At 41.5% G+C, this 15,904-nt stretch overlaps 1 protein-coding gene across 1 annotated transcript; it reads left to right on the forward strand.

Annotated features, from left to right (window-relative positions):
• The first annotated feature begins 31 nt into the window (after nt 1–31).
• PDILT (protein disulfide isomerase like, testis expressed) lies at nt 32–14,397 on the forward strand. Its single transcript, XM_072120488.1, has 11 exons — nt 32–275; nt 3,250–3,456; nt 3,537–3,670; nt 4,350–4,487; nt 6,399–6,509; nt 7,108–7,233; nt 8,442–8,639; nt 9,645–9,765; nt 9,911–10,092; nt 12,330–12,416; nt 14,242–14,397. The coding sequence occupies exons 1-11, from the start codon at nt 77–79 to the stop codon at nt 14,305–14,307; spliced, it is 1,569 nt and encodes a 522-aa protein (XP_071976589.1). The 5' UTR covers nt 32–76; the 3' UTR covers nt 14,308–14,397.
• The last annotated feature ends 1,507 nt before the right edge of the window (nt 14,398–15,904 follow it).

Here is a 15,904-nt window from a genome sequence, read left to right on the forward strand (position 1 = left end):
TGACGTGTGAAACTGCCACTTGCTCCGCAGAAAGGGGAACACACAGACCCATCTCCATCCTCTCCTCCCGAACACCATGAACACCCTGCTCCTCACAACATGTCTCTTATTCATTTTGGACCTTGGTTTAGCCCAGGAAGGAAAATCGGGCATTGGACCAAAACCAAAGAAACACAAAGCTCCCAAAATCAAAGAGGATCACAATGTCCTTGTCCTCACAGGTTCCAACTTTGCCCGTGCCCTGAAAGAAAACCGATATTTATTGGTGAAATTCTGTAAGTATGTTATAGATGTTAAGGAACCGTATTCTGAAGATTATTATAATTGCTCTGGGTTTACTGATTCCTTGTGCCTGGTGTTCATATGAGTAAACATAATACAGACCATAAAGACAGTGATATTGCAGGTCTATTGTATCAGACAGAGCTGAGCCGTAACTTGTGAGACAAACCATGGGCAATAATAGTGCAGCAAATCTTTCCAATGTTAGAATGAATTCTCATAATGCAGTAATCTAATATTAATGAAGATTTTTTATAAGAATGATGTGATATCATAAGATCTGAGTACTTGTAATGCTGTAAATTCTTGATTGGGTCTAAGGCTGCTTTCTGAAGGCCACGATCAGTTGATGAAACACAGAAGGTAAGGCGCTGGACTGGATGCTGACCCAGGACTCCCAACATTGTAGTAATGCGTTATGTTGTGTGTCATTCCTTGTGGGACTACTCTCAAATTTATAGATGGCTATGACTTTTGCAGTACATGGTAAATATTTCCGGGACTGCATACTCCTCTCTAAAGCCAATCTTGGTTTGCCAAGCCAGTTGTCTTTACCCCCGGTCACACACAGCTGATGACCTTTCATCTACACCAGCGGTTTTCAACCTTTCTAATTCCGTGACCCCACAATACAGTTCCTCATGTTGCTGTGACGCCAAACCAAAAAAGTAATTTCTATATTATATATATTCTATATTTGAGTGGAATCCGCTGCAGCCTCCCATTGGCTTAAATTGGAGAGGAAGAAATGTGTCATTTCACCGCCTCTTATTGAAAATAGCGCTGCTGCAGACGGTGGTGTGACTTCTCAGAGGCTAAAGCCATCTGAAATATGTATTTTCCGAGAGCTTTTCCGAGAGTATTTTCCGAGACCCCTGTGTTTTGGTCGTTTGACCCTTGCCGGGGTCACGACCCACAGGTTGAGAACCGCTGGTCTATACAGTGCTCTCTATAGTCTCAGATAGCATACAATGCCAGAACTGGTCAGATCTATTAATAAGTTGGACTGAAACGTGTTAACACACCAGAGGTCGCCTTCTGTGGTTAGTACATGGAAAATATACAGGAGTGTATAGTCCTACAGGTTACACCAGAACCACTATTTGTGCTACACCAGGGTCCATCAGAACCACTATTTGTTAACGATTGCCTGTTTTGTCTCATGTAAGGTATGGACTGCCTCTACTATGACATATGGATAGGAGTGGTCTTCTTGAGACGTGGCCTAATGTGTTACAACGTTAGATATCTACGATCACATAGTGATGTGTATATTCATTGATAATGTCCTGAACAAATCAGATTCCTCCACGTGCAGCGTATATAAAGCTTATCGTGCAAATGTTTGCCCAGGGCTTTCATTTTATTGCTTGGTTGTTTGATAAGAGATCTGAGAGTAATTCTATTATTACACTGTGATGTTATCTCTGTGCCTGTCCTTCACCTTGTGTCCGCTCAATGACGTCTCTCCTAAGGAAATCCACTGTGGGTTCACATTGTGTTTCATTATTCAGATGTGTGAGATCAGGTCACCTGCAAACCCCATCATTATTGTATTAACCATCTACTCTATAATTATGGAGGACAAATAAGCCCTTATATATGATTTATGGAGAACCACCACTGATCTAAAAGTTATCCCTTATCCCGGGTATAGGAAGTAACTTTAAGGGGGTTTTCAGTGAAGACACCCACACAGATGACAATACGGGAGTCTGATGGGGTCCAAGGCGCTCGGTAATCTCTGTCAGCTCCATTGAGATGAATGGAGCAAAAAGGAAATGCACGGACATCTGCTCATCTTAGGGAGCTCCAAGGGCTCTGATGTAGGTACCCTTGGACCCCATCGGTACCTAAGTCAGACCCACCCGTCCCTCCCCAAGACAACTGGAGCAGACGGCCATGCATATCCGTTCTGCTCCATTCATCTCTATGGAGCTGACTGAGATTGTAGAGCGTGGCCCGTTCTGGTGATCTGTCGGGGTCCCATCACTGAGACCCCCACCGATCAGTAAGTTAGGCCCTATCCTGTTGTTTTGTGGAAAAAACCCTTTAAAGAACATTTACCAGCAAAATCCATCATGATAAACCATGGACACTTCCTCATAGAACCGCGCGCCGTGACTGTGGTACTCTTCTCATATTTGTATGGCCTCCTTCCTTCTAAAAATCAACTTTTAAAATTATGCTAATGAGTCTTAGGGGCTCTGGTGGGTGTTACCAGTAATGTCTTTTCACTGGTTGTTACAGTGAGCAGAGTAGGTCTCCCTTCCCCCTCCACTTCCTAGGTTACAAAGGAAAAGAGTGGAAGGAGAGAGCAGGGGCAGGGGAGACCTGCTCTACTCATTGTTACAGCTTGTGATGCTACAGCACTCAGGGGCTGTGGTAACACCCAGAAGAGCCCCTCGGGCTCATTAGCATATTTTAAAAATGTATTTTACAGATTCCCACAGTCACAGTGCCTGGATCTATGAGTAAGTGTCCAAGGTTTATCATGATGGATGTTGATGGTAGATTTCCTTTAAGTTGCCAGAATACCCATTTAAGCACAGACTAGTGCAGTGATGGCGAACCTTTTAGAGACCGAGTGCCCAAACTACAACCAAGACCCACTTATTTATCGCAAAGTGCCAACACAGAAATTTTATTTGTGATTTATACTCCCTGCTCAGTCACAGCACCTTCCCACTCCTCGAGTAGTCCCAGGTAGCCCTGTCACTTTAAAATAGCTCTGTGCACAGCAAGTCCTGGGCTGTCTGGGACTGCAGGAAGATACCTGGAGTCTTCTCTGGTGATGGCACAGAAAGGGTGCCCACAGAAAGGGCTCTGAGTGCCACCTCTGGCACCAGTGCCATAGGTTCGCCACCACTGGACTAGTGTAAATAGTTACATGGCATAAACCAGGTGTGTACCATGTAATCTTCAATGGCAAAATCAAAAATGATGTATTGTTTGGTGATATCCTAGATGTCGCTCTATCGGCACCGTCACAGACAGTGAAGGAAGAGTTCTCCATCGCGGCATCAAACCTCAGAGAAGAAAATGCGGATGTCAGATTTGGTCAAGTTGACATCACCCAAGAGAAGAATCTCGGGAAAGAATTTGATATCAAAGAATTTCCAACTTTTAAACTTTTTGTTAATGGCGATAGGAAGAACCCAACTGACTGTAAAGGTAGGTCAGTAGGTGTCAGCATGTATATAGAGCAGGATACGGAAGAGGTCATTTCTATGATGTTTTCCCTCTGGGTCCAGGTGTAAGGACGGCCTCGGGCTTTGTGACATGGATACACAGACGGATGGGGCCAAGTTTAACGTTACTGAACACCACAGACCTCTACGAGTCCTTCATTCGGTCAGATAAAGTCTCTGTGGTTGGATTTTTGAAGGTGAGAAACATTTCTGTATTTTTGGGATGAGGAAATCATTGCAGAGGGGACAATATCACTTAGATTAATCCTTTAATCTGTCATTTTTTAACTTTTCACTAAATTGACTATTTTTTAGCCAGTTTTTTCACAGGGTAACTCCATGGGAGAAGGAGATTGATAGCTGTTACATAAGACTGGGAGCAGTTTAGGTAAAGTCTTGGTGGTCCAATGACCATCCAACTTACCCTTGGGGTAAAGAGATGGCTGTGCTGGATATGATGGTGGTTGTAGTACCCTAAGAGTGCTCTTTGGCAGGTGTTGGTTATGATTGGTGAAATTAAAGTGACCTCAAAGATACAACGGAACAAGAACTTATGTTTCCTCGCCCTATTGTTAGAACATTTATACACAGTGTCTGACTGGCCAATCGGAGGACCGGAGGATCCTCCGGTGGGCCCAGGCTCTTACTCATTAGTGGAACCCCAAGGGTACAGTAGAAGGAAGCCAATTGGGAAATTAGTAGAATCCATTTACTTGAAGAAGATAGATAGAATAGACTGCAGGGTGATGAGTGATCTCCTCAAGAGCAAACCGGTACCAGGTCCTGCTGGAAGCCCAATGGATTCTCTTTCATACTGGCATCAAACTTTACCAAGTTTCTTCCTTCCTGCTTTTATTTTCTTCATAAAACACCCAGGATCCAAGCAGTAAGTTTACAGAACATTTCTCAGATGCGGCAAGAGACGTCCCGGAGTTCCCATTTGGTCTTGTTACCAATGAAGAGGTTCTGTTACATGTTGGGATAACCCAGAATATGGTGGCTGTATATAAAATGGTAAGAATACCTCATATACCTTGTACCTCGTATAGTCACTAAAGTATGTATATAACTTACCAAAAGTGCACAGTGTACGTGTAGATATAACCGTACAATTGTTTGGCTTCACACATCCCGACCAACAAGTCCTGAGAGTGATCCTCAATTTCAGAGACAATTCTGGCAAATGTACTTTGTTCTTGACAAAAAAAAGGGATAAAGTTTGTGCAAATGTGACTCAAAAGTTGGAATTCCTGGTTTGGTTTGGGGTGGTCCTGAGGGATAGCAGTGGATTGAATCATGGTTGGTTTAGGAGGCATCCCGGGGCCCAAGGTTTTTATGGGACTCTAGGTCATCCAAACCATGTGCCGAAGAGCCATCAAGAACCTAGGAAGTTAAATACAAAGCCAGCAGAAGTTTCCTTGGTTCTTTGTTCTGTATGAAGGCAGTAGAAGTCAAGCTATTTAAAAAAACAATTAGCCTTGCGAGGAGGTGGGGGCACAATTTTCATACATCCCATGGCAGTCTGAGGTGTTCCCATTTATTGTTTGTGTGATGAAAAGTTCTAGAATTTTCAAATATACTTTCTATATCAATTCCTAACAGTTTTCTAGATCTCTGCTTGTTTTCATTCTATAGAAAGCTTCCAGTGGATAGAAACCGGTCCTGGTCATGTGATGTCAAACAGGTGCATGGCTCGTTATATCCCTGATCATGTGACGTCACACAGGTGCACGGCTCGTTATATATCCCTGATCATGTGACGTCACACAGGTGCATGGCTCATTATATCCCTAGTCATGTGATGTCAAACAGGTGCACGGCTCTTTATATCCCTGGTCATGTGACGTCACACAGGTGCATGGCTCGTTATATATCCCTGACCATGTGACGTCACACAGGTGCATGGCTCGTTATATCACAGAGCTATGATTACTCTCATCTGTGTGACTACACATGACCAGGGATATTATGATATGTGCACCTGTGTAAAGTCACATGACTGGGGATATAATGTTGGGGTAGGATATAAGATATCCTCTTTTAGTGTGCGTTGGCTGTGTTTCAAATCAATAAGCATGTGTGCACGTCGTAAGGAATAATTCAGACAACAGCTGATGTAAGTCTCACTCATGCTATTATTGCCTGGGGAAAATCTGCACTGCGCAAATTTTATTTGTATCCACAAATCTATATAGAAATTAGGAAAGAAGCAGAAGGGGGCGGAGAATTCCCAGCTCATGTAGTCTCTTGATTGGAGAACTTCCCTTAGCTTCAAAACTTTTCTGTCTCGGCGCCATCTTGAGTTCATTGTTTCTATTACTGTACATTTTAGGAAAATAAGAAAAGTAGAAACATTTAGGATTTGATCTATCAGCTAGGTTTACCTTAACAATAACAAGCCATGCACCTGTGTGACATCACATGACCATGGATATAAAGATCCGCACACCTATATGACATCACATGACTGGGATATAACGAGCCGTGTGCTTCTCTGACATCATATGACAGGGGATATAACGAGCCATGCACCTGTGTGACATCACATGACCAGGGATATAAGGAGAAATGCACCTGTGTGACATCACATGACCAGGGATATAACAAGCTTTATACCTGTGTGACATCACATGACTAAGGACCAGTGTTTATCCACTGGAAGTAAAGAATAACGTTTCCTATAGAATGACAGCAAGCAGAGATCTAGAAAACCGTGAGGAACTGATACAGAAAGTATAATGGAAAAATGTAGAACTTTTGCCAGCTTTAACTTTTTACGTTCATCTGCTGAGACACCCCTTTAAATTCCCAGATTTTTGTTTTTTTAGCATTGAACTTTCTAAGAATAAAACAAGTGGATTAACATTAGACATAAATTATTCGTGTGGATATTCACTTTACAGGGTTATTTTTTTTCTGTGATAGGATAAATCCGTTCACTATTTAATATCCGAAGAAGAAATTGAAAACAAAATCGATGTAATTCGACTGATACGGACGTACGTGATGGATGTGGTAACAGAGTATAACCTGGAGGTGAGTCAGGAAGTGACTTTTATAGCATCATATAATGAGTGCAGGGTTTTATTCTTAATATTACGTCCAAACCCCCCCCCCCCCCATTATATGGATATAAGGCAAAGAATATCCCCTTATTTAAAAATTGCCAAGTTTCCTAATTTTCAATTGGATAATGTGATTTTGTCTCGACCCTATAGAATGTATAGAAGTTGGCTTCAGACTCTCATTACTGTGTATAATAATAATGATAATTAGACACAGACCACAGTTCAGCCTCCCTGACTGAATACCCGCTGTGTCTTAGATTGTTTGGGACACCGTGACAATAAGGAACAGTAAGCAATGATGGGGTCACCTGTAGCTGTTTATTTGATGCTGTGCTGAGACATCATGGGATTGATAGTTGACCAATGATGATCAGGATGGTTACTGGTGGAGAATCACAACTGCAGGGGTATGAGTGTGATATACAGAAACCCAGAGTAGGTCAAACAACAAAGTGAGGAGTACAGGGGTGGAATTTTTTTTTTTTTTTTTTTTTGCTGGAGCGCTGCTTTGAGATACTTTATTTAGGAAGATTGAACTAATGGGCTTTCTATTTGTTCTTTTCCAGACGTCTGTGACGATATTTGATGTCCCCATATACAATCACATTCTCCTTTTCGCATCCAAAACATCAGAACAGTTTAGTACAATGTATGAAAGTTTTGAATCTGCTGCTCTGGAGTTCAGGGGGAAGGTCTGTATTATTAGAAAGTTTTGTGTCAGCTGTAAAATGAACATATAATATTAAGGAATTGATATGACATCCAGGCTTTATTGTAGTAAAACACTGAGGCCAGCAGGTGGCAGCAGCTCAATCCTGTGCAAGTGCAGATTTTGCTGACTGTGATTTTTTTTTTTGTGCCAAAACTGGATAGAAATTCTAAGAAAAATTTACATTTGAACCTCTCATCTCCGCACCTGTTTTCCATGTAACCGGCAATTTTTCAGCTATTATTCATCAATTTCTTCTGCAAGCTTTAACTTTTTTTCTGTCACTATAGCTTTATGGGGTCTTGTTTTTTTCAAGACGAAATGTAGTTTTCAATAGCACAATTTTGGGTTTCATATGTCCTTATCTCCTCCTCACGCATACGCCTCACGCATACGCCTCATACATTCGCCTTGCAACACCTGGCACCCTGTGATTTTAGCAGAAGGGTGCTGATAGGCAGCAAAAGGAGCTTGCTTATGTTTAACTACAGTTTATACAGGGTTAAAACACCCAGGATTTGAACTTTTCATCAGATCCAAATGTCATGCAAATTTTTCTGATGCGGATGTGTCAAATGTTGTCATGTAAAAAGTAGTAGCAAAGTAAAATCCAATAGGGTGGTCATTAAGGGGTTAAAATGACCAACTTCTGGTTCCCGCTAAGAAAGACATGTGGGTGTCAGCGATACTGTAAAAACCTGACTTTATCCCAATAATATACAACACTGTCAATCACTTCTCCATTTTATAGAAATAGAAAAATTAGTTCTTACCGGAGAGCACAAAATACCTAAAAATCACAAGAACTACTTACCGCATGTATAATGCATTTTATACCAATCTTCATCAAAAAGCTTGAAGAAGGTCCTCGAAAAACCACATATGTTCCAAGTTATTAGCCATAATAGTATATAGACTCCCCCAGGGATGATACCACAATGTGTGTACAAAAAGATCTGGCCCTCAGACGTTTCTTTGTGAATAATCTCATATTAGCCAAGGGGGCGTAACCTTTTATATTCATACAACACACAGAGACACACCCACAGAGGGGTTTCCGCCCCCTTGCCTAGCACATTGGGGGTTGAACGCTATTAATTACTCTTCTCTTATTAGGACAATGTTCTGCCTCTACTACGCAAATAGTAAACATGACCCTAAATAACATGGACCACATTACCCATTCTCTAGATTGTGTTTGTGTTGGTGGACACTGATGAAACCCGTAATGGCCGGATCTTTGAATATTTCCGGATAAAAGAGGTGGACACCCCAGCGATTCGCGTTTTAAATTTGACAAGTGATACAAAGTACAGGATGCCGGCTGATGACGTCACTTTTGAAAACATCAGAAACTTCTGCCAGAGTTACCTGGATGGGAAAGCCAAGGTAATGGCCATGAGGGTTTTCTATACAGCTGATACCAGTTATAGGAAACATGTGAAATATAGTTCCGAACACAAAAACCATAGGCCATCATCAAGTACCCCCCTCCCCTGTAAACACAAGACCTCCCATTACCAATATCTAACTTATAATTAGCAGCCCGGAGTGCAGGGACAAGATGTCCGGCGCTCCAGGCTGCTAATTCTGCACACCCCGTACCTCCCTCTGCCATGCTGGGAGCACTGGAGAGGGAGGTGACGTCACATGATGGTCATTAATTCACACATGAGAGAGGGAGGTACGGTGGGCGTGAATAATTAGCAGCCCTGAGCATCGGACATCTTGTCCCAGCGTTCCGTGCTGCTAATTCTAGGTGATCCCGGCGTCCTCCGCTATTCTTCACACGCTGGGATCACCGAGATGAAGAGGAGCGCAGGGGAGTATTTCTAGTTTTTTTTGTTTTTTTACAACTGGTTGATTCCCTTTAAGACGGCTCTATCTAGAAGCCAATAACCCCCACTCACAAACACTCCCATTATAGCACCCCTGTTGTAGTATTAGGTAGCAGCATAATTATAACCTTTGTGTGAAAATGCATTTATATTCCAGCATTGCAGCTGGACTTGGGGCACTTGGGGAGTGTTGTCACACTGCTGTGTTTTTCAATGCTGCGTTAATACTGCTTCCAATTCACACCTTCTCCTAAAAAAGCAGAGCAACGGCAAGCCAGCAACAGCTGTAACTCAGAGCCGAGGAGAGGAGCTGTGCTTTGAGATCTACACCAGTGCAATACTGGAATATAAGTACATTTTTTGCTGTCCTGCTCCTACTGACAACACATACAATGCTACGGTTACACAGATCTCCCGGGACAATACCTAACACTGTATGCAGCTTTGTAAGGTCAAAATTACTGGTAGATTCCCTTAAAATGAATACATTTTTGTGTAATAGTGAATTTTTTTAATGAAAAAATGCTGAAAAATAGCTTTTTATTTCTAAATTCAGCCTCAAGGAGACAGTGAAGAAATCCCAAAGGACTGGGATAAGCATCCGGTAAAAGTGCTGGTTGGGAAAAATTTCAATAAAGTTGCTTTCAACAAATCCAGCAATGGCTTTGTCATGTTCTGTAAGTATGAGCTGATCTTATGTATCATATTACATATTACTGAGTCTACAGTAAGTAGCCCCCAATACGTCACTGACCCCATAACCTCTGATAGACTATTGGGCGCTGCTGCTTCTATCCACTAATACAAAGTTTATCATCACAGATGCTCCTTGGTCCAAAGAGTGCAAGGAACTTTTTCCAGTATGGGAGGAATTAGGGAAAAGATACCAAAATAACCCAAATGTGACCATCGCCAAGATAGACTGCACAGCCAATGAGATTCAGCTCATCATGTTGGATCGCTACCCTTTTTTTCGATTCTTCCCTGCAGGATCTGAAAATACGGTATGTAATGTAGCAGGTAGAGACCTGAGTCTACTCGTGTTGTCTAGGTAGAGTCCTGGTGTTCACCCTTTAACCCTTTGACAGTGATCCGGAATTGAAGGGGGTTTATCTTTTTTTACTGTGTAAAAATTACAAAGAAGTTACACTTACCTTGGCACTTACCTCCCACCACTGCTGGTTCCTGTTGGTATACAGAGGCTCAGCAGTGACATCACAAAGATAGTGCACACCCCCTACAGCCTAATACAGGCCGCATGTCACTGCTAAGCTTCCCTATACCAAGAGACATCGGCCTGAGGCAAGTATTCTGCTTAAATTCCTACATATCCTACACATCTATGTATCCTACAAATCCTACATATGTATATATCCTACATATCCTACACATGTATATATCCTACATATCCTACACATGTATGTATCCTACAAATCCTACCCATGTATATATCCTACATATCCTACACATGTATATATCCTACATATCCTACACATGTATGTATCCTACATATCCTACACATGTATATATCCTACATATCCTACACATGTATGTATCCTACAAATCCTACACATGTATGTATCCTACATATCCTAAACATGTATGCACCCTACATATCCTACACATACATGCATCCTACATATCCTACACATGTATGCACCCTAAATATCCTATACATCTCTGTATCCTACAAATCCTACACATGTATATATCCTACAAATCCTACACATGTATATATCCTACAAATCCTACATATGTATATATCCTACAAATCCTACACATGTATGCATCCTACATATCCTATACATCTATGTATCCTACAAATCCTACACACGTATGTATCCTACAAATCCTACGCATGTATTCATCCTACATATCCTACACATGTATACAGTACATCCTACATATCCTACACATGTATACAGTACATCCTACATTTCCTACACATGTATACAGTACATCCTACATATCCTACACATGTATACAGTACATCATACATATCCTACACATGTATACAGTACATCCTACATTTCCTACACATGTATACAGTACATCATACATATCCTACACATGTATACAGTACATCATACATATCCTACACATGTATACAGTACATCCTACATTTCCTACACATGTATACATGTATACATGTAGGCATTCCTACCTCCTCCCCCAGGATCTAGATGACTGGTAATACCTCTTTGTAATACTTGTTTTTGCTATTGCACTTTAGTACCTATATTTTTTGCACTTAAACTGCTTTAACCATTCTACTTTGCACTTTAACTATTATGCAATACCCTATATGACTTAATGCACTTTATTTGTTCTAAATATGCCATAGCATGACTAAATATCTATTATAAAATTATGAATTTTTGTAATACTCGAATACTGGGGGACCTGAGTTTTGACCCGTTTTGTGGGTTTTTAAATGTTTTTATTTATGTATTGTTGAACTCTAATAAAATTTATCTGTAATTTTGAAATTACATCTGCTTTCTCTCTCGTAATTCAAATTACTCAACTTCAGATGTAGTACATATACTTATACCCCATTTTTTTCTAGTATATACACATGTATACAGTACATCATACATATCCTACACATGTATACAGTACATCATACATATCCTACACATGTATACAGTACATCATACATATCCTACACATGTATACAGTACATCATACATATCCTAGACATGTATACAGTACATCCTACATTTCCTACACATGTATACAGTACATCATACATATCCTACACATGTATACAGTACATCATACATATCCTACACATGTATACAGTACATCATACATATCCTACACATGTATACAGTACATCATACATATCCTACACATGTATACAGTACATCATACATATCCTACACATGTATACAGTACATCATACATATCCTACACATGTATACAGTACATCCTACATTTCCTACACATGTATACAGTACATCATACATATCCTACACATGTATACAATACATCATACATATCCTACACATGTATGCATTCGATCCTACATATAGCACTTGGTGGCTGTAGAGCAGATGCTAAAAGAGAGGAGCCGGTGGCTGGCAGAAGCAGGTAACTCCTTGCCTGGTTCCTCTCCAGTATCTCCCTTATTGATGTCCTGCACTTTCAGGATAAAAGTTTCCTTTATGTTGTCTGTCTGTGTTGCTCTTGTATATCAGTCACTGTATGTGATGGCATCTTCCTTCTTCTTCTGCAGTCTGTTAGATATACAGGGAAGAGGAATATCGAGGCATTTACTGAATTCTTAGAACATGAGCTGAAATCCCCTAATATAGAAGAAAAGGTAAAATATAATTTTACTGGTAAATACAATGGAGGACGTATACAATCCTGCAGGTCCTATGGAGAACATGATCCTTATGTTGATGTCATGAGAATTTGAGAACTTGATCCCTTTATGTAATTGATGATATACATGGAAGGATCAGGTTCTTTGTGAGTCTTGCACCATATTTTGATGTTTCCTCATTCCCTGCCCATGATGTGATTATACTGAGACGTACGTATGGGATACAAGACCTTGTCACCCCATGTCAACTCCATAAACCTGATACTATCCATGTTTATTGATGAGAAGACACATCAGTATTCAGGTCCGATAGGTTTGCTGTAAATGGGTCTGCTCACCCACCGGTAATCAGTGGTGGATTAAGTGTCCTAGGGGCCCCGAGCTGTTCACACCAATGGGGCCCCCTCAGTGTCCAAACCAACATGTGCCCGATGTTAGAAGTACCACTCTACATACTATTTATCCTCTATATCCTCAATATTGTACTGTTCATAAAAGTAATTTAACGATGAACTTCAAAACTGCTTTTACAAACCATCTATCTGGGATAGCCAATCACATTCCCTAACTGCATGAAACCCTCCACCCCGACTACTGTACAGAAAATAAATGTCCACCACAGATGCCCCATAAAATGAAATGTCAAAAATGTCAACCACAGATGGCTCATTTAACTAAATATCTACCCCAGATGCCCCCTTTAATGAAATGTCACCTGCCTGAGTGCTCTGACTATAATGGGAGGCAGTATATCTGTATGCTATCATTACACCACATCATGTAGGAGTTTATGGTAAGAAGGAAACTGGAGACCAGGAACATTGGGGCAGATTTACTTACCCAGTCCATTCGCAATCCAGCGGTGCGTTCTCTGCTGTGGATTCGGGTCCGGCCGGGATTCATTAAGGCAGTTCCTCCGACGTCCACCAGGTGGCGCTGCTGCGCTGAAGTCCGCCGAAATGCGCTCAAGTTCACCGGCCTATTCCTAGTGAAGGTAACACTTTTCTTTTTTTTAAATGCAGCGGTTTCTCCGAATCCGTCAGGTTTTCATTCGGCCACGCCCCCCGATTTCCGTCGTGTGCATGCCGGCGCCGATGCGCCACAATCCGATTGCGTGCGCCAAAATCCCGGGGCACTTCAGGAGAAATCGTCGCAAATCGGAAATATTCGGGTAACACATTGGGAAAACACGAATCGGGCCCTTAGTAAATGACCCCCAATGTGTTCTGCACACTTGAATTTTATAGTATAAACCCATATACTTGTATTAGTGACATATAATGCTATAATCACACATAAACTTGTCACCTTGGACAAAAGATACCTGCAGTGGGGGAGTGTATGTACGGCCACAAGCTTTCGGCTGCACATACGTCCCCCATAGATGGCAATGGGCGCACAGAGCATTTCGGTGCTGCACGTACCGCTCCATACATTGCAAAAAGATAGGACATGTCTATGGAGAGGGGAAGGGGCACCCCTCCTTCTCTCCATTGAGGCAGACGTATGCCCACCTGGCAGTAGCAGCTTTTTTTTTTTTTTTCCAAAATCCTTAACATACAGATGTTATTGATTTGAATTAAACATGTCATTTGTAGGTTTACATATTCAATCTACCTCATGTATAGACTTTATATACAACATATAACTATCTCTTTTATGTTGTTACTTAAACATTTAATGGTTATTGACATGTAATCTATAGTGTTTAGTTTACTTAACTAATGTTGAAGTAGCCGTGTCTAAGTGCAGCCCTAGGGTATCAGCTGAGGTCCTATAATCTATGATGAAATTTCCATAAATGTTTTTCATTTTTCAGGAAACGTCTTCATCAGAAGAGTCATCAAAAGAGGATAATGAACACCAAGCGAAGGAAGAGCTATAAGAGGGGACACAACTCCTGTCCATTGCCCTTGATGCTCCAAAGAAATTCTACACTGGTTATATAGGAATATAATAAATGCTTTGTCCAACATCCAGTATTCTTCATATTCTGTGCATCTATACATTTTAGTGCATCATACATGTATCTACCACATTGCATCTTACTATAAGATATGCAACCACCAAGAGTTTTCTATTTCATGGAAGTAAAAACCCCAAACTTTGTACTTTAAAGGCTATAACTACCAATCATCTAGCACAGTAAGAGGATTATATATACTAATGGCACATATAGCTAATCGGGATTGGTCAGTTACTAATACCATGACCAGTTGTACCTGTGGGCAGTAGAGATGAATGATGGGTTTGAATAGTAGTTAGCACTTGGCACTAGTCAGCCTCTCTTCACCCGGTTGTGTGCTGTGTGCCCAGGATCCGGTCCTTCAAGGGGCCTAACCAATTATAGTTCAGGTGTTTTAACTGAGATTCTGGTGCAACGCCCCTACCAAAGCAGTGTATTGCAGATCTAAACATTTAATAGGGATCTCTGAGCCTAATCAACTAAGAGAGACCTCCAGTGTCTGGAAATGGTAATGAAGCTGTGTAATATCTGGGAAGGAATGTTAATTATTGCAATCAAATGCATTGTTATAATTGTATTATACAAAGGTGCTGGCTGGATTATTAGCGTGACACCTCACAAAGGTAGTTTATGTGACTGGAAAGCTCTCTTACTCCTACTGCCCAGGATGGAATAAGAAGCACATGGGTCTGAGGCTGCTGCCCACATACACAGCCTACAACTAAGCTCTGCTGGATTCTGAACTATAAAGCAGAGCCTGCCTCCCCAGCTCCCCCTCTCCAGCCAGAAGCTCCCTATCCCAGCCTTTGAGTGACCTCCGCCGAACACCATCCAACCAGCGACCTTGAACAAGTTGAATTGTTCCTGCTGTTGTGGCCGTTGCCGTGTTCTGGAATAAGCAAACTGTGAGTTTTATTATTGACCTCCCTTGTCTCCGAGTGATCCCTGTATAATGCTGATAACGTCATGGGCGCCCCATTTACCATCAACCAGGGATCTCTAAATCTACATCTGGGTCGCCCCGGGGCTAACTTTCCTACACCTGCAGCCTCTCCCTCTTTTCTTGCGAATCCATCTATCTATTGGCAAATGAGGTTCAATGTGGATAAATGTAAGGTTATGCACCTGGGGGCTAATAATCCAAAGGCAAAATTTGTCCTTGGGGGAGTAAATCTGAGAGAGTCCCTTGTTGAGAAGGACCTGGGGGTACTAGTTGATCATAAATTGAATAACAGCATGCAATGTCAATCAGCTGCCTCTAAAGCCAGTAGGACCTTGTCATGTATCAAAAGTATGGACTCTCGTGATAGGGATGTAATATTACCACTGTACAAGGCATTGGTTCGGCCTCACCTGGAATATTCTGTCAAGATTTGGGCACCGGTCCATAAAAAGGATGCCCTGGAGCTCAAGAGGGTTCAACGTAGAGCCTCAAACAACCACATTTATTTAGGGGGCACTGTCTCTGTCTGGAGAAAACAAGGTTTAATCACCAGAGGCGCCAAGGCTTTTTACT

This window comes from Engystomops pustulosus, chromosome 8 (assembly GCF_040894005.1).
Source record: "Engystomops pustulosus chromosome 8, aEngPut4.maternal, whole genome shotgun sequence".
Classification (NCBI taxonomy): domain Eukaryota; kingdom Metazoa; phylum Chordata; class Amphibia; order Anura; family Leptodactylidae; genus Engystomops; species Engystomops pustulosus.